The 19,012-nt window shown below is 49.1% G+C and overlaps 1 protein-coding gene across 7 annotated transcripts in view; it reads right to left on the bottom strand.

The window, feature by feature from the left end:
* LOC140398479 (galactoside alpha-(1,2)-fucosyltransferase 2-like) overlaps window positions 1-19,012 on the bottom strand; it is a 50,507-nt gene that overhangs the window by 4,049 nt on the left and 27,446 nt on the right. The window contains exon 1 of one of the 7 annotated variants that reach the window (XM_072487202.1): window positions 29-224. The exons of 5 other annotated variants lie outside the window; for them this stretch is intronic. In XM_072487202.1, the coding sequence (XP_072343303.1) occupies window positions 29-94 (66 nt within the window). In that variant the 5' untranslated portion in view covers window positions 95-224. Of the gene's footprint in view, window positions 1-28; window positions 225-19,012 lie in introns of those variants that run through there. One more of the 7 variants, XM_072487204.1, reaches the window with a different exon arrangement.

The raw sequence follows: 19,012 nt of genomic DNA, 5'->3' as shown, positions 1-19,012 counted from the left end.
ATTATTATAGAACAATGATGAAACAAACCTTCAAAATTCGCTGTTGGCTCATTTTTTTTGACGAAGTTACTCTTGTAAAATGCATTGGACTCATTATTGATGAAATTGAGTGCAATAACAACTTAATGCAAGCAGATATGAAGTAGTAGGCCTGAAGGGTAACAAATACTTAACATCATTATCAGCATCACACTACGATTTGAGGACACTTACTTTGTTAATATATTTATCATATTGTTAGGATACCAGACCAGACCCCAATGTATGTTAGGAAACTGGACAAGAAACCCAACCATTTTTCAATTTGTGAATTGTGAGGAAATTATACTTCGCTCCCCAGGAGTGATTCCACTGACAAGAATGGATCTTTTATATCAAAAAAACTTTATTCTTAACACAGGACCAACTACATTAACATCACAGAAAATAGCTTACAATTAACAGTTAAAGAATTCTTAACAATAAAACAAAACACTTTAATTTCTAACTTATACCTTCTCTATCTCAAATTAAATAAAGCACATTACAGATTAAAAGCCACTTGTAAGTAAAGTTAGCAAACACACGGATACTTGTTGTCCTCTGTGTAGAGAGTTAGTTACAGCAAAGGAGAGAGACCCTTTCAGACACAAGCTGCATGTCCTTCTGTCTTTGGCAGACTAAAAGCTAAACTGCTTGCTATAGACCTGGCTCCTCCCAGTAATTACATGATTTCTATCCCACGAACTGTCTTATGACCATCTTACTAAGAACCATAGAATTCATAAAGTGCAGAAGGAGACCATTCAACCTATCAAGTCTGTACTGACCCTCTTGTTAGAGCACCCTACCCAAGCACCCTGCCCTGCCGTATCAGCATAACTCCATAAACCTACCTAACCTGCGCATCTTTGGACACTGTGGGGCACCTTAGCATGGCCAATCCACCTAAACTGCACATCTTTGGACTGTGGGAGGAAACCAGAGTAGCTGGAGTAAACCCAGGCAGCCACGGGGAGAAATTTCAAACTCCACATAGACAGTCAACCAAGACCGGAATTGAACCTGGGTCCCTGGCGCTGTGAGGCAGCAGTGCTAACCACTGTGCCACCACTGTGGTAACCACAACCCCTCAATTATCTAAAGCCTAGGGAACCTTCTTTCTCCAACAAAAGTCCATTACCCCTTTATAGGTAAACAATTGAATACACTGTGGTGTATCTGGTGGAGTGAGCAAAGCAGGACATATTGTGATACAGAAAACCAAGTTGAGGCTTAACCTTAGCTTGTGAAAGCCAATATGGGAATTAAACATCCGAGCATGGTCCAGACATATCCTGAGATATTTGTAAGCGGAAACTTGCTCAAGTTCAGAGTTATGAAGCGTTAACATTTCATGATCAGAGGCAGAGTAAGACAGTTTCCGAATAAACAGCATTGACTTTGCTTTAGTCGAATTCAGCAGAAGGCGAAGACCAAAATATCGGGCGGGATTATCCGGCCCCCCGCCGGGTTGGAGAATTGTCGGGGAGCGGCGTGAATCCCGCCCCGCCGCTCTGACGTCGGCCGCGATATTCTCTGGCAGTCAAAAAAACGGAGCGATGGGAATCGCGTCGCACGCCTCACAGAATGGCGAGAATCGGCACGACGCAATGGGCCCCGGGGCTGCACCAAATCACCGGGCTGGGTGGGCCGAAGTCCCGCCGACGTGACCACAGGTCATGCCGGCGTAAATCAAACGCCCTTTTTAACGGCGTCAACCAGTCGTGCTGGCTGACGCCGGCGAACGCAGAGGTAGGGGTCGGCGTGGGGTGGCCGCAGGAGAGGAGCTGTCATGGCCGTAGGTGGGGGGAGGGGGGGTCGCGGGTGCCGATGGAGGGATCGTGGTCGGTGCCGGGGATGGGGGGGGTGGGGTGCTGGGGAGGGTGAGTGCTGGGCCGGTGCGGGGGGGGGGGGGGAGGCTGGGGAGCGTGAGTGCCGGGTAGGGTGAGTTCCGGGAAGGGTAACAAATTCCATGGCAGTTTTAAATAACAGTAATTGTTGGTACACACGTTTGTTGCAAGTGAAACCTTCTGCTAATTTGGCATATCTGGGTACTTCTGGTACTAGGTGCCGGTCCAATTTGGCTACCTGGTTCACAGTTAGTTTGCAGCCTCCACATATTCTAATGGTCCCATCTGGCTTCACCACTGGCACAATAGGAGCTGCCCATTCTGAGAGCAGTGCAGGTTTGATGACACCGAATTCTTCTAGTCATTTGAGTTCAGACTTAACCTTCTTGTTTAAAGCATCCACGTAAATCCACGTAAATCTTTGCTTCAAAGTCCTGCATCTTGCAGACTCATCTTGGAAAACATTCTGATTTTTTAAAAGATGTTAAGAAGAGCTCCTTCATTAATTTGCAAGATTTCTAGCAAATATGATGAAGCCAATCTGTCCCAATTACCTATCCAAGATAATTGTCTATCTAGACGATCTATTGACTTGGCCATTGGCCCCCCCGCTACTATTAGGGTCAGTTGAGCTAACTGGTTCGGGTAGTTTATGGGCGCTGTGGCCGTTCCGAGGATTCGTAAAGCTTCCCCAGTATACATGGCTAGCCTGGCCGATATGCTCTTTAACTTAAGCTCTGGAACACACCATGCAGATAACAATACGTTTGTATAGTAATCCAGGCTTCACAAAGAAGAAGGCCAACAGGTTTATTTTACCCCAAAAGATAAAGCTGCTCTCACAGCGTATAACATAAATGTTCCAGCTCGGGTCTATCGGAACTTCCTGTTGGGTCTGGGACCAGCATTTAAAAGGCTCACTAACAAGACCCAGCTGGGTGAGCCTCCACCCCCTACAACGGGACTCGTACTCTACCAGCCCCATGGGGAGATCGATTAGTGACCTCATGGTCCCCGTGGGGGTTACCACATCTCTCCCTTCTCCTAAGTCCAGATCACCCCCCCCCCCACCCCCCCCCCACCCCCCCCAACACTCCCACGATGCTGAGGCCTCCTTGGGCCAACCGTCAGTGGAGCCGGATGGGTGGGGAGTGGTGTGGAATTGTGGTAGGGGATTATCAAAGGGTCAAGGCACCACTGATGGGGCTTCCTTTCGATGCTGACCTCCAGCTGAGGGTCAGTGACCTCAGTCTCCATTTCTGATCCCAGGTCTTCGTCCTCAAGAGGAATGGCTCTCGGGTTCTCCTGGACTGTTTGTGGGAAGCATGGTAGCTTATTGGTTAGCACAGTTGCTTCACAGTTCCAGGGTCCCAGGTTTGATTCCCGGCAGGGTCACTGTCTGTGCGGAGTTTGCACGTTCTCCCCGTGTGTGCGTGGGTTTCCTCCGGGTGCTCCGGTTTCCTCCCATAGTCCAAAGATGTGCGGGTCAGGTGGATTGGCCATGCTAAATTGCCCTTAGTGTCCAGAAAATGTTAAGTGGGGTTTACTGGGCTACGGGGATAGGGCAGATACGTGGGCTTCAATTGGGTGCATTTTGTCAGGGCCTGTGCAGACTCGATGGGCTAATCCTTCTGCAGTGTAATTTCTATGATACCATGAAACTATGGACTGAGTCCCCTGCCCGGAGGCGGGCACAAAGGATGTTGAGAGCATCATTCTGTCCAGAGTTATTTCAACAGGGGAGGGTTCCCTGCTCCTAAGATGGTCCACATATTTCTTATGGTCTTCTCTTTAGCCCTGACCTTGTACAAAACGGGGCCAGCCTTTTCCAGTATGACTCCTGGGATCCAAGGCGATCTGTTTCCAAAGTTATGTTCATAGATTGTGCCTCCTGTCTTGAAGGTCCTGTAGGGCCTTCGGGTCTCAAAATTTATTTTCTTGTCCTGACTCCACTTTTTGTCCTAGATTGGGCAACACTAGGCTGAGTCAGTGGCCCATGAGCAGCTTTGCCGGCATGACTCCTGCTGCAGTGTGTGGCATGGTCCTGTAATCGAAGAGGAACCTGGCCAATTTGGTGTCCAGAGAATCAGTGATCTGTTCCTTCATGTCATTTTAAAGCTTTTGGACCGCTTGTTCAGCCAGGCTGTTGGCGGATGAATGGTATGGTGCCATTTGGATATGTTTCATCCCATTGGACTTCACAAATGCTTGGAATTTTCTGCTGCTGAAGGGACTCTCGTTGTCTGAAAAGAGGATCTCCAGTATCCCATGAATGCAAAATGATTACTGGAGTTTCTGTCTTGTCTTATTGCAAGTTGTGGAGGACATCCAGTGTATGTCCACCTATTTAGGATGGTTGTCGACCAGATTAAGAACATTGATCCCATGAACAGCCCGGCATGGTCTGCATGTACCGCATGATACCCAAGATCTCCTTGGCCATTCCCATGGGTGCAGTGCAGCTGAAGGTGGGAGTTTCTGGTTCTCCTGACACAAAGGGCACTATTTCACCAAGTTCTCAATTGTCATATCAAGCCCGGGCCACCAGGCGTAGCTCCGTGCGAGCATCTTCATCGTGGAGACTCGTGAGTGACCGTTGTGTAACTCTGCCAAGATTGGGCACTGATCTGGGTGGGGGACAACCACTCAGATCCCTCATTGGATGATGCAATCTTCCACGTTCTTGGTATTTGGATAGGAAGGGCTTCTGTGGGGTGTCCTCGAATTCTGCCACTTAGGATCGTGCGGCGCAGTTTGTCAGTTTGTTAGCGTGGGGTCCTTCTGGGCCCATGCCTGGACTTGTTTCACTGATTCATGCACGCCATCCAGGAAATTTAGTGTCATTATTATTTCTTCCTTAACTGGCAGAGGGGCCAAATTCGTGGGCAGCAGTAGGCGACTCAGGAAGTCAGTGTAGGAGATGTGTGTGCCAAGGTGATCCAACAATGGATCTGAGTCGAAGAGATGGGGGTTCACTTTGTCCTTGTTAAATAGGCCCAACAGTGGTTTATGGACCGTGATTATCGCAAAGTGTCGGCCGTGGAAGTACGGATAGAATTTCTTCACTCCATACATCAAGGCTAGTCCCTCTTTTTTGATTTGGGCACAGCATCCTTTTGCATCTGCCAAGGTGCATTATGCATGTGCAATTGGTCACTCAGTGCCATCATCTTACCGCTGGAAGAGGACTTCCCCCTACTCCGTATGGAGAGGCATCGCATGTTAGTACCAGCCATCATGTGGGATTATAGTGTGCCAAAATGTTGGACGATAGCAGCTGTTGGTTCACTTTCATGAATATGTCGTTCTGTGGCACCTGCCACAATCACTTCTTGTGCTTCATCAATAGTGCATGCAGGGGTGCTAGTGAAGTAGCCATGTTGGGGTTGAATTTTGCATAATAATTTATGAAGCCTAGGAATGACTTCAGTTCCATCATGTTTCACGGGATTGGTTTCAGCAGCCTTGCAACTGTCGCTTGAGGTCCTCTGGGAAGCTTCCCTAATATATCTGGAATTTTGCAGCCATCCATCCATATTCTTGACTGAGTGGCGAACAGGCGATGGGTGGGTAACGTGAGTGCTCTCGAATGGGATCGCCCGACACTGAACACACAACTGTCCATTGACCCTTGAAGTTCCTGGGCTCCTTTCTCCAGAGACGTCAGTTTTGTGGCTCTTTTAAGGCCTAGGGTGTGTTCTACTCATAGCTTTCTCTGTGTTCCGATGTTGTTTATTCTGTATACCAATTGGTCCCATTGCATCTCAGGAAGGGATAGCCCATACTCACAGTGTTCCACCAGTTCCCTGAGCCTGGTCAGGAATTCGTTCATGGATTCTCCAGGGGTCCAGACAGCCACGTTAAATCTGTGATGCTGGAGAATTATCGAAGATCTCAAATTCCCTATATTTCTGCAGTCTCGTTTGCTCCCAGCCCCTTTGTTCTTTGGACTCAGTGACATCTCTGACGCCACGCAGCGGCTTCCCATCAAACCTGGTGGACCTCGTGTGGTTGGATGCTCTGCAATTCCATCGCCTCCCTTTGGTGCTTTCAATAGCCCGGGTGACATTGAATGCCTTCTTTAGGATCATCTCTGCTAACGATTGTTTTTGTATGGTCATGATGTTAACAACACAGACCAGCCTGTCTTTCAACATGTCATTGAGTGTAGACCTGAATTTGCATTGTTCAGCCATTTGTTTTATGTGTACCATGAGCACGGCAATTGTCTGCCCTGTGGCCCTTGTCATCGAATTAAATTTGTAACGCTGTGAGGGCTTTGCGTGATAATGGCCCTTGACTAACTCCACCAGCTCCTCAAATGTTTTGGAATCAGGGGCATCTGGAGAAATCAGACTCCGAATCATGTTGTAAGTGGGAGTCCCGCAGGCTATAAGTAGGATTACCCACTGCTTTTCCTCCACCCAATTTTATTGGCCTTGAAAATGTAAAGGAGGAGTTTGTCATAGAACAGCCACTGCTCCGTACTAAGGTCGATTGGTTTTACTTTTCAAAATAGGAAAATTCTGGCACTCAACGACTGTTGAACGAGTTTGCTTCGAAGGAAAGGATTACACATGAGGTTCTCCCGCCCGATTTCTGTAACAGCAGGGAGACACTCTGGTTGATTCTCGTCGCCAATATAATATTGTCATGTGAGAGTACCATTAAGAAATGGGTGTTTAAGAAATGTACCTTTAGGACTTCCGGGTGCGGCGATGACCAGCTAAGTCGCACGTTTCGGCAGCTCCCAGTGGAAAGGACTTTTGGGCTCTTAATAGGAGCCCCACCGGCAATTTTAACGGCTAAAAACACTGTGCGATAAACCAGAAGGGAATCCCCCCTGGACACGGATGGAGAAAGTGGCCGGATTGCGGTGGATCCTCTAGAGCAGCGGCCAGGAAGGCAGGCACAAAGCAAGATGGCGTCGGAAGGAGGCAGTTTAATATGGGGCCCTGACCAACAAGAATTCCTGCGGCGTTGCGTGGAAGAACTTAAAAAGGAGATGAAGAAGGAGCTGTTGGCCCTGATATTACATGCGATTGAAGGGCTAAAGGAGGAGCAAAAGACCCAGGAGCAGGAGCTTCGGGTCGTGAAGGCAAAGGCTGCTGAGAATGAGGACGACATACAGGGCCTGGTGGTGAAGACAGAGATGCACGAGGCACAACACAAAAGGTGTGTGGAAAGGCTGGAGGTGCTGGAGAATAATGCGAGGAGGAAGAATTTAAGGATTCTTGGTCTTCCCGAAGGTGCAGAAGGGGCGGACGTTGGGGCATATGTGAGCACGATGCTGCACTCATTAATGGGATCAGAGGCCCCGACGGGCCCATTGGAGGTGGACGGAGCCTATTGAGTTATGGCGCGAAGACCGAGGGCTGGAGAAATTCCTCGAGCCATAGTGGTGAGATTTCACCGATATAAGGACAGAGAGATGGTCCTCAGATGGGCAAAGAAAACTCGGAGCAGTAGGTGGGAGAACGCGGTGATCCGCGTATATCAAGATTGGAGTGCGGAGGTGGTGAGAAGGAGGGCAAGCTTTAATCGGGCCAAGGCGGTGCTGCACAAAAGGAAGGTTAAATTTGGAATGCTGCAGGCGGCAAGACTGTGGGTCACACATCAAGGGAAACACCACTACTTTGAAACGGCAGAAGAGGCGTGGACATTTATTGTCGAGGAGAAACTGGAATAAGCGGGCTAGAAAAAGTACGTTTGGGACAAAGTGGTGGGGCGAATATGTGGGGTGAAGAGGGGGAAAAGGGGGAAGAGATGATTTCCCAAGTTGTCAATCCTGCGACCCTCTAACTTTTCTCTCTTCCCCATGTCGTGGGGGAGGGGGGGAGGGAGGATGAGGAGCTGGGGGCGCCGGCCATTGGGGGCGGGGCCAAATGGGAAGCGCGGGCTGTGTTCCCGTGCTATGGTAATCATGGCGGGAACAGGGAAGCAGGAAGGAGGGGGCCTCGCACAGTGGGAGCCGAGGTCACGGGGGGAAGCCGAGGTCGGCCAGAGTTTGCTGACTTCTGGGAGCAACATGGGGGGTGCAATTACGCTAGTGAGGGATCTAGCGGGGGGGGGGGGTTAAATGGGTTGCTGCTGCTGGGGAGAAGGGGGAGCTGGTATGGGGCGGGGTGGTCGGGGCGGGAGGGCGCCGTTGGGGGGAGATACGGCTACGTGGGAACCAGGTGAGGAGCTGGATTGAAAAAGGAGATGGCTAGTCGACAAGGGGGGGGGGCGGGTAAAGAGCCCCCCAACCCGGCTGATCACGTGGAATGTGAGAGGGCTGAACGGGTCGATAAAGGGGGCACGGGTACTCGCACACCTAAAGAAACTTAAGGCAGATGTGGTTATGCTGCAGGAGACGCATCTGAAACTGATAGACCAGGTCAGACTACGCAAAGGATGGGTGGGGCAGGTGTTTCATTCGGGGCTAGACGCAAAAAACAGGGGGGTGGCTATACTAGTGGGGAAGCGGGTAATGTTTGAGGCAAAGACCATAGTGGCGGATAGTGGGGGCAGATACGTGATGGTGAGTGGCAAATTGCAAGGGGAGGCGGTGGTCTTAGTGAACGTATATGCCCCGAACTGGGATGATGCCAACTTTATGAGGCGTATGTTAGGATGTATCCCGGACCTAGAGGTGGGGAAGTTGGTAATGGGTGGAGATTTTAATACGGTGCTGGACCCAGGGCTGGACAGATCGAGGTCCAGGACCGGAAGGAGGCCGGCTGCAGCTAGGGTGCTGAAGGACGTTATGGAGCAGATGGGAGGAGTAGACCCCTGGAGATTTAGTAGACCTAGGAGTAAGGAGTTTTCGTTTTTCTCCTATGACCACAAAGTTTATTCACGGATAGACTTTTTTGTTTTGGGAAGGGCACTGATCCCGAAGGTGACGGGGACGGAGTACACGACTATAGCTATTTCGGATCACGCTCCACATTGGGTGGACCTGGAGATAGGGGAGGAAAAAGAACAGCGCCCACCCTGGAGAATGGACATGGGATTATTGGCAGATGAGGGTGTGTGTTTAAGGGTGAGGGGGTGTATTGAAAGGTACTTGGAACTCAGTGATAATGGGGAGGTTCAGGTGGGAGTGGTCTGGGAGGCGCTGAAGGCAGTGGTTAGAGGGGAGCTGATATCTATTAGGGCACATAAAGGAAAGCAGGAAGGTAGGGAAAGGGAGTGGTTGTTGAAAGAACTTCTGAGGGTGGACAGACAATATGCGGAGGCACCGGAGGAGGGACTGTACAGGGAAAGGCAAAGGCTACATGTAGAATTTGACTTGTTGACTACGGGTAACGCAGAGGCACAATGGAGGAAGGCACAGGGTGTACAGTACGAATATGGGGAGAAGGCGAGCAGGTTGCTGGCCACCAACTGAGGAAGAGGGGAGCAGCGAGGGAGAGAGGGGGGGTGAGAGATGAGGAGGGAGAGATGGAGCGGGGAGCGGAGAGAGTGAATGGAGTGTTCAAGGCATTTTATGAAAGATTATATGAAGCTCAGCCCCTGGATGGGAAGGAGAGAATGATGTGCTTTCTGGATCAGTTGGAATTTCCTAAGGTGGAGGAGCAGGAGAGAGCGGGACTGGGAGCACAGATTGAGACGGAGGAAGTAGTGAAAGGGATTGGGAGCATGCAGGCGGGGAAGGCCCCGGGACCAGACGGATTCCCAGTTGAATTCTATAGGAAATATATGGACTTGCTGGCCCCGCTACTGAACATAGAACATAGAAAATACAGCACAGAACAGGCTCTTCGGCCCACGATGTTGTGCCGAACCTTTGTCCTAGATTAATCATAGATTATCATTGAATTTACAGTGCAGAAGGAGGCCATTCGGCCCTTTGAGTCTGCACCGGTTCTTGGAAAGAGCACCATACCCAAACTCAACACCTCCACCCAACACCAAGGGCAATTTGGACATTAAGGGCAATTTATCATTGGCCAATTCACCTAACCCGCACATCTTTGGACTGTGGGAGGAAACCGGAGCACCCGGAGGAAACCCACGCAGACACGGGGAGGACGTGCAGACTCCGCACAGACAATGACCCAAGCCAGAATCGAACCTGGGACCATGGAGCTGTGAAGCAATTGTGCTATCCACAATGCTACCGTGCTGCCCTTAAGAACAAATAAATCTACACTATATCATTTTACCGTAATCCATGTACCTATCCAATAGCTGCTTGAAGGTCCCTAATGTTTCCGACTCAACTACTTCCACAGGCAGTGCATTCCATGCCCCCACTACTCTCTGGGTAAAGAACCTACCTCTGATATCCCTCCTATATCTTCCACCTTTCACCTTAAATTTATGTCCCCTTGTAATGGTGTGTTCCACCTGGGGAAAAAGTCTCTGACTGTCTACTCTATCTATTCCCCTGATCATTTTATAAACCACTATCAAGTCGCGCCTCATCCTTCTCCGCTCTAATGAGAAAAGGCCTAGCACCCTCAACCTTTCCTCGTAAGACCTACTCTCCATTCCAGGCAACATCCTGGTAAATCTTCTTTGCACCTTTTCCAGAGCTTCCACATCCTTCCTAAAATGAGGCGACCAGAACTGTACACAGTACTCCAAATGTGGCCTTACCAAAGTTTTGTACAGCTGCATCATCACCTCACGGCTCTTAAATTCAATCCCTCTGTTAATGAACGCGAGCACACCATAGGCCTTCTTCACAGCTCTATCCACTTGAGTGGCAACTTTCAAAGATGTATGAACATAGACCCCAAGATCTCTCTGCTCCTCCACATTGCCAAGAACTCTACCGTTAACCCTATATTCCGCATTCATATTTGTCCTTCCAAAATGGACAACCTCACACTTTTCAGGGTTAAACTCCATCTGCCACTTCTCTGCCCAGCTCTGCATCCTATCTATGTCTCTTTGCAGCCGACAACAGCCCTCCTTACGATCCACAACTCCACCAATCTTCGTATCGTCTGCAAATTTACTGACCCACCCTTCAACTCCCTCATCCAAGTCATTAATGAAAATCACAAACAGCAGAGGACCCAGAACTGATCCCTGCGGTACGCCACTGGTAACTGGGATCCAGGCTGAATATTTGCCATCCACCACCACTCTCTGACTTCTATCGGTTAGCCAGTTCGTTATCCAACTGGCCAAATTTCCCACTATCCCATGCCTCCTTACTTTCTGCATAAGCCTACCATGGGGAACTTTATCAAATGCCTTACTAAAATCCATGTACACTACATCCACTGCTTTACCTTCATCCACATGCTTGGTCACCTCCTCAAAGAATTCAATAAGATTTGTAAGGCAAGACCTACCCCTCACAAATCCGTGCTGACTATCCCTAATCAAGCAGTGTCTTTCCAGATGCTCAGAAATCCTATCCTTCAGTACCCTTTCCATTACTTTGCCTACCACCGAAGTAAGACTAACTGGCCTGTAATTCCCAGGGTTATCCCTAGTTCCTTTTTTGAACAGGGGCACGACATTCGCCACTCTCCAATCCCCTGGTACCACCCCTGTTGACAGTGAGGACGAAAAGATCATTGCCAACGGCTCTGCAATTTCATCTCTTGCTTCCCATAGAATCCTTGGATATATCCCGTCAGGCCCGGGGGACTTGTCTATCCTCAAGTTTTTCAAAATGCCCAACACATCTTCCTTCCTAACAAGTATTTCCTTGAGCTTACCAATCTGTTTCACACTGTCCTCTCCAACAATATCGCCCCTCTCATTTGTAAATACAGAAGAAAAGTACTCATTCAAGACCTCTCCTATCTCTTCAGACTCAATACACAATCTCCCGCTACTGTCCTTGATCGGACCTACCCTCGCTCTAGTCATTCTCATATTTCTCACATATGTGTAAAAGGCCTTGGGGTTTTCCTTGATCCTACCCGCCAAAGATTGTTCATGCCCTCTCTTAGCTCTCCTAATCCCTTTCTTCAGTTCTCTCCTGGCTATCTTGTATCCCTCCAATGCCCTGTCTGAACCTTGTTTCCTCAGCCTTACATAAGTCACCTTTTTCCTCTTAACAAGACATTCAACCTCTCTTGTCAACCATGGTTCCCTCACTCGACCATCTCTTCCCTGCCTGACAGGGACATACATATCAAGGACACGTAGCACCTGTTCCTTGAACAAGTTCCACATTTCACTTGTGTCCTTCCCTGCCAGCCTATGTTCCCAACTTATGCACTTCAATTCTTGTCTGACAACATCGTATTTACCCTTCCCCCAATTGTAAACCTTGCCCTGTTGCACGTACCTATCCCTTTCCATTACTAAAGTGAAAGTCACAGAATTGTGGTCACTATCTCCAAAATGCTCCCCCACTAACAAATCTATCACTTGCCCTGGTTCATTACCCAGTACTAAATCCAATATTGCCCCTCCTCTGGTCGGACAATCTACATACTGTGTTAGAAAAGCTTCCTGGACACACTGCACAAACACCACCCCATCCAAACTATTTGATCTAAAGAGTTTCCACTCAATATTTGGGAAGTTAAAGTCGCCCATGACTACTACCCTATGACATCTGCACCTTTCCAAAATCTGTTTCCCAATCTGTTCCTCCACATCTCTGTTACTATTGGGGGGCCTATAGAAAACTCCTAACAAGGTGACTGCTCCTTTCCTATTTCTGACTTCAACCCATACTACCTCAATAGGGTGATACTCCTCGAACTGCCTTTCTGCAGCTGTTATACTATCTCTAATTAATAATGCCACCCCCCACCTCTTTTACCACCCTCCCTAATCTTATTGAAACATCTATAACCAGGGACCTCCAACAACCATTTCTGCCCCTCTTCTATCCAAGTTTCCGTGATGGCCACCACATCGTAGTCCCAAGTACCGATCCATGCCTTAAGTTCACCCACCTTATTCCTGATGCTTCTTGCGCTGAAGTATACACACTTCAACCCATCTCCGTGCCTGCAAATACTCTCCTTTGTCAGTGTTCCCTTCCCCATTGCCTCATTACATGGTTTGGCGTCCTGAATATCGGCTACCTTAGTTGCTGGACTACAAATCCGGTTCCCATTCCCCTGCCAAATTAGTTTAAACCCTCCCGAAGAGTACTAGCAAACCTCCCTCCCAGGATATTGGTGCCCCTCTGGTTCAGATGCAACCCGTCCTGCTTGTACAGGTCCCACCTTCCCCAGAATGCACTCCAATTATCCAAATACCTGAAGCCCTCCCTCCTACACCATTCCTGCAGCCACGTGTTCAACTGCACTCTCTCCCTATTCCTAGCCTCGCTATCACGTGGCACCGGCAACAAACCAGAGATGACAACTCTGTCTGTCCTGGCTTTCAACTTCCAGCCTAACTCCCTAAACTTGTTTATTACCTCCACACCCCTTTTCCAACCTATGTCGTTGGTACCAATGTGCACCACGACTTCTGGCTGCTCACCCTCCCCCTTAAGGATCCTGAAGACACGATCCGAGACATCCCTGGCCCTGGCACCCGGGAGGCAACATACCTTCCGGGAGTCTCGCTCGCGACCACAGAATCTCCTATCTATTCCCCTAACCATTGAATCTCCTACAACTATTGCTTTTCTATTCTCCCCCTTCCCTTCTGAGCCCCAGAGCCAGACTCCGTGCCAGAGACCTGACCGCTAGGGCCTTCCCCCGGTAGGTCATCCCCCCCAACAGCATCCAAAACGGTATACTTGTTTTGAAGGGGAACGGCCACGAGGGATCCCTGCACTGTCTGCCTGTTTGTTTTTTTCCCCCTGACTGTAACCCAGCTATTCTTGTCCTGTACCTTGGGTGTGGTTACCTCCCTGTAACTCTTCTCAATCACCCCTCTGCCTCCCGGATGATCCGAAGTTCATCCAGCTTCAGCTCCAGTTCCCTAACACGGTCTTTGAGGAGCTGAAGTTGGGTGCACTTCCCGCAGGTATAGTCAGTGGGGACACCGGTGGTATCCCTCACCACCCACATCCTACAGGAGGAGCATGTAACTGGCCTAGCCTCCATCCCCTCTTACCTGACAGAATATAGCTGCTGTGTGGACTAACTAGGTCTCCGCCCTCCGACTCTGCTCCCAGTCAGCTACACTTCCTGTAAACTCCTGGCTCTCTTCGCACTCTTTGCGGAAATGTCGGAAACAAAATGAAAGGAGCACCTTACTCCCTCCTCACCTAACTCCCTCGGTCACCAAACTCTCACTATCGCACTCAAAAAGCACCAAATTCAGCACTCAGTGCAAACAAAGTCTGCACTGTAGGGGATCACTTTTATACTGTGAATCTCGCCTCTGAAAAACTGGCCTAATCCAATTAACTAATTAACAAGCTCCAGCTGCAAGTGCCTAGAAGTAGAAGCCTGTTTAAAGCTGATTGAAAATTCACCTTCTTCTAAACCAAACAGCAACTTTTAAGTTAATTAACTAAATAAAAGAAAGACTAAACTTTAGAAAAAAATTAAGCCTTATACTCCCTCGGTCACCAAACTCTCACTATCGCACTCAGAAAGCACCAAATTCAGCACTCAGTGCAAACTGATGAGAACCTTTAATGAGGCGCGGGAAAGGGGGCAGCAGCCCCCGACTATGTCAGAGGCAACGATATCGCTCCTCCTAAAGAAGGAAAAAGACCCGCTGCAATGCGGGTCCTATAGGCCTATTTCCCTCCTGAATGTGGACGCTAAGATTCTGGCCAAGGTAATGGCAACGAGGATAGAGGATTGTGTCCCGGGGGTGGTTCATGAGGACCAAACTGGGTTTGTGTAGGGGAGACAGTTGAATACAAATATACGGAGGCTGCTAGGGGTAATGATGATGCCCCCACCAGAAGGGGAAGCGGAGATAGTGGTGGCGATGGATGCCGAGAAAGCATTTGATAGAGTGGAGTGGGATTATTTGTGGGAGGCGTTGAGGAGATTTGGCTTCGGGGACGGGTATATCAGGTGGGTACAGTTGCTGTATAGGGCCCCGATGGCGAGTGTGGTCACGAATGGACGGGGGTCTGACTATTTTCGGCTCCATAGAGGGACGAGGCAGGGATGTCCTCTGTCCCCGTTATTGTTTGCGCTGGCGATTGAGCCCCTGGCCATGGCACTGAGGGGTTCCAGGAAGTGGAGGGGAGTACTTAGGGGGGGGAGAAGAACACCGGGTATCTCTGTATGCGGATGATTTGTTGTTATATGTGGCGGACCCGGCGGAGGGGATGCCAGAGAGAATGCGGATACTTGGGGAGTTCGGGGATTTTTCAGGGTATAAACTGAACATGGGGAAAAGTGAGCTATTTGTGGTGCATCCGGGGGAGCAGAGCAGAGAGATAGAGGATTTACCGTTGAGGAAGGTAACAAGGGACTTCCGGTACCTGGGGATCCAGATAGCCAAGAATTGGGGTACATTACATAGGCTTAATTTAACACGGTTGGTGGAACAGATGGAGAAGGATTTCAAGAGGTGGGACATGGTGTCCCTGTCATTGGCAGGTAGGGTGCAGGTGGTTAAAATGGTTGTTCTCCCGAGATTCCTTTTTGTGTTCCAGTGCCTCCCGGTGGTGATCACGAAGGCTTTTTTCAAAAGAATTGAGAAGAGCATTATGAGTTTTGTGTGGGCTGGGAAGACCCCGAGAGTGAGGCGGGGATTCTTGCAGCGTAGTAGGGACAGGGGGGGGGGGGGGGGGCTGGCACTACCGAGCCTCAGCGAGTACTACTGGGCCGCCAATGTTTCAATGGTGTGTAAGTGGATGGGAGAAGGGGAGGGAGCGGCGTGGAAGAGATTGGAGAGGGCGTCCTGCAGGGGGACTAGCCTGCAAGCAATGGTGACGGCGCCGTTGCCGTTCTCACCAAAGAAATACACCACAAGCCCGGTGGTGGTGGCTACATTGAAAATTTGGGGGCAGTGGAGACGGCATAGGGGAGGGATGGGAGCTTCGGTGCGGTCCCCGAGAAGAAACAATCATAGGTTTGTTCCAGGCAGAATGGATGGGGGATTTGGAGCATGGCAAAGAGCTGGGGTAGTACAATTAAGAGATCTATTTGTAGATGGGACGTTTGCGAGTCTGGGAGCGCTGACGGAGAAATATGGGCTGCCCCAAGGGAATGCATTTCGGTATATTCAATTGAGGGCTTTTGCGAGGCAACAGGTGAGGGAATTCCCGCAGCTCCCGACGCAGGAAGTGCAGGATAGAGTGATCTCAGAGACATGGGTGGGGGACGGTAAGGTGGCGGACATATACAGGGAGATGAGGGGCGAGGGGGAGATCATGGTAGATGAGCTGAAAGGGAAATGGGAAGAAAAACTAGGGGAGGAGATTGAGGAGGGGCTGTGGGCTGATGCCCTACGTAGGGTAAACTCATTGTCCTCGCGTGCCAGGCTAAGCCTGATACAATTTAAGGTGCTACACAGGGCGCATATGACTGGAGCACGGCTTAGTAAATTTTTGGGGGTAGAGGATAGGTGTGCGAGATGCTCGAGAGGCCCAGCGAATCACACCCACATGTTCTGGTCATGCCCGGCACTACAGGGGTTCTGGGTGGGGGTGACAAAGGTGCTTTCGAAGGTGGTGGGGGTCCGGGTCGAACCAAGCTGGGGGTTCGCTATATTTGGGGTTGCAGAAGAGCCGGGAGTGCAGGAGGCGAGAGAGGCTGACGTGTTGGCCTTTGCGTCCCTCGTAGCCCGGCGCAGGATATTGTTAAAATGGAAGGAAGCCAAACCCCCGGGGGTGGAGACCTGGATAAACAATATGGCAGGGTTCATAAGGTTGGAACGGGTTAAGTTCGTGTTAAGGGGTTCGGCTCAGGGGTTCACCAGGCGGTGGCAACCGTTCGTCAACTACCTCACTGAAAGATAGAGGGAATGGAAAAGAAATAGACAACAGCAGCAACCCAGGGGGGAGGGGGGGGGGTGGGGAAGGCCGGGGGGGAGGAATCGGATGGACTCTCAGGGATGTTATTGTATATGTATAGGTATTTGGTATATGTAATTGTATATTGGATTGTTGGATTGTATTTTTGGAGAGTATTTATTTTGGACAAGGCAGTTGCCATGTAGTTTTGTTTTTGTTTTTGTTTATATATTATTTATTTATTTGTTTAAAACTGGCCACGGTTATTTATATTGCTTTATTGTTGTGTAAAAGAAACACTACGTATTGTTACGTTTGGCCAAAAAGCTTGAATAAAATATATTTAAAAAAAAAGAAATGTCCCTTTAAGAAATGGGTGTTTATCAGTGATGTCAGAGAGTGGGTGGAGCTGAGCTGTCTGTCAGCTTTTTACTTTCGTTTTAGGCTGTTTGCTGCAGGGTGTGTTTTAGTTTTGTTTTTAGTGTTGGAGCTGAAGCCAGACAGAGCAGGTGTACTGTTGATCTCTCTGCCATGAAAAGACTATCACTTGATCATTTGGTGAATTCAGAATTACAAATGTTCTCCGTAGTGAATGTAAACCTAATGTGCTTCTGTTAAAAGATGTTTCTTTTGACTTATCATAGAATTTACAGTGCAGAAGGAGGCCATTCGGCCCATCGAGTCTGCACCAGCTCTTGGAAAGAGCACCCTACCCAAGGTCAACACCTCCACCCTATCCCCATAACCCAGTAACCCCACCCAACACTAAGGGCAATTTTCGACACTAAGGGCAATTTATCATGGCCAATCCACCTAACCTGCACATGTTTGGACTGTGGGAGGAAACCGGAGCACCCGGAGGAAACCCACGCACACACGGGGAGGATGTGCAGACTCCGCACAGACAGTGACCCAAGCCGGAATCGAACCTGGGACCCTGGCGCTGTGAAGCAATTGTGCTATCCACAAGGCTACCGTGCTGCCCACTAGATTGTGGTATGGGGAACACATGGCCCATTCTACAAGTGTGGTACAGCAGAAATGGAAAAGTATTTTTTAAAGCAAAACAATGTTTATTCTATGAACTCAAGTTAACCTTTTTAAAACATACAGTAAACATCTTAGCAACCATCAATTCAAATACAACCCCCAAAGAATACAACACTAAGTAGTACAACACACAAGACTTCTGGATGTTGTTTGGGAAGTTATTAAGGATTACTTAGTGTTGTATTCTTTGGGGGTTGTATTTGAATTGATGGTTGCTAATATGTTTACTGTATGTTTTAAAAAGGTTAACTTGAGTTCATAGAATAAACATTATTTTGCTTTAAAAAATACTTTTCCATTTCTGCTGTACCACACTTGTAGAATGGGCCATGTGCTCCCCATACCACAATCTATTAAAAGTTGTGGCTTAGGTGAACCCCATGATACTCTTTGGGGTTCTCTAAACCCTGGCCCACAACAATATCCTGACCGACGGACGACCACCATGTCGGTTAACAAATAAAGTTTTATGAAAGTACGAACATACAGAGAGTGAGATAAAAGCTACCATTTTCAAAGACTCCAAACTCCCATCTAAGTGGGAAACCCATGCTCCCTCCCCAGGGTTCACGAGCTCTGGCCCCATTGGCCGATCGGGTCACATGATACTCCAGCAACACGCCCCCTTAAAGGGGCATGCGATCACACTATTTAAACTAAGAAAAGAAATGCTGAACAAGTTTTTTTAACGAATAGTTGAAGAAGTGGAAAGTGGGAGATCTAGGAGAAATGCAGAGAGACTAGATTGAGAAGCGCGAGCACATGGGTAACAATGGGCGTAATTTCACCAAAACAAATTTAAATCCGGTTTTGGGCGCATTTAATGGGGTGTTTCTCGGCAGCTGCAGCACTGATAAATCCCCAAGGATGGCACTGCCAGTGTGCCAAGCTGGCAGTGCCTAGTTCCAGAGCAGTGCCAGTTGCCATGCCCCTGACCATCAAGGAGTCCCCAAAGGCTTGAAGACCTCCTCCTCCCTGTCCCCCGGGTCCCATTACGACTTGTCCACTTTTGTGGTAACCAGTACTAAACAACACCTTGGCGTGGTCTCTCAGCTGTGACCTAATGGCTAATTTAGATATGCTGATCTGGGTCACACCCAGTGAGGGCGAGATCCAGATTGCGACATTTCGCGAGACTCCCGGTAAATCCCCCGGGGCTTTTCAAGCGTCGCAAATCTGGCGACATGCCTCTCGCTGCATTGAGCAATGTTGGTGCAGAACGAACATGTACCAGCAGAAAGCAGCTATTGCTGCCGAGTGGTAGTGAAAAGAATTAGACTTGGGGCTGGGGAAA

This window comes from Scyliorhinus torazame, chromosome 21, assembly GCF_047496885.1.
Source record: "Scyliorhinus torazame isolate Kashiwa2021f chromosome 21, sScyTor2.1, whole genome shotgun sequence".
Taxonomy (NCBI): domain Eukaryota; kingdom Metazoa; phylum Chordata; class Chondrichthyes; order Carcharhiniformes; family Scyliorhinidae; genus Scyliorhinus; species Scyliorhinus torazame.
Note: the sequence above shows the minus strand (reverse complement) of the source record. Positions and strands in the feature narration are given on the sequence as shown.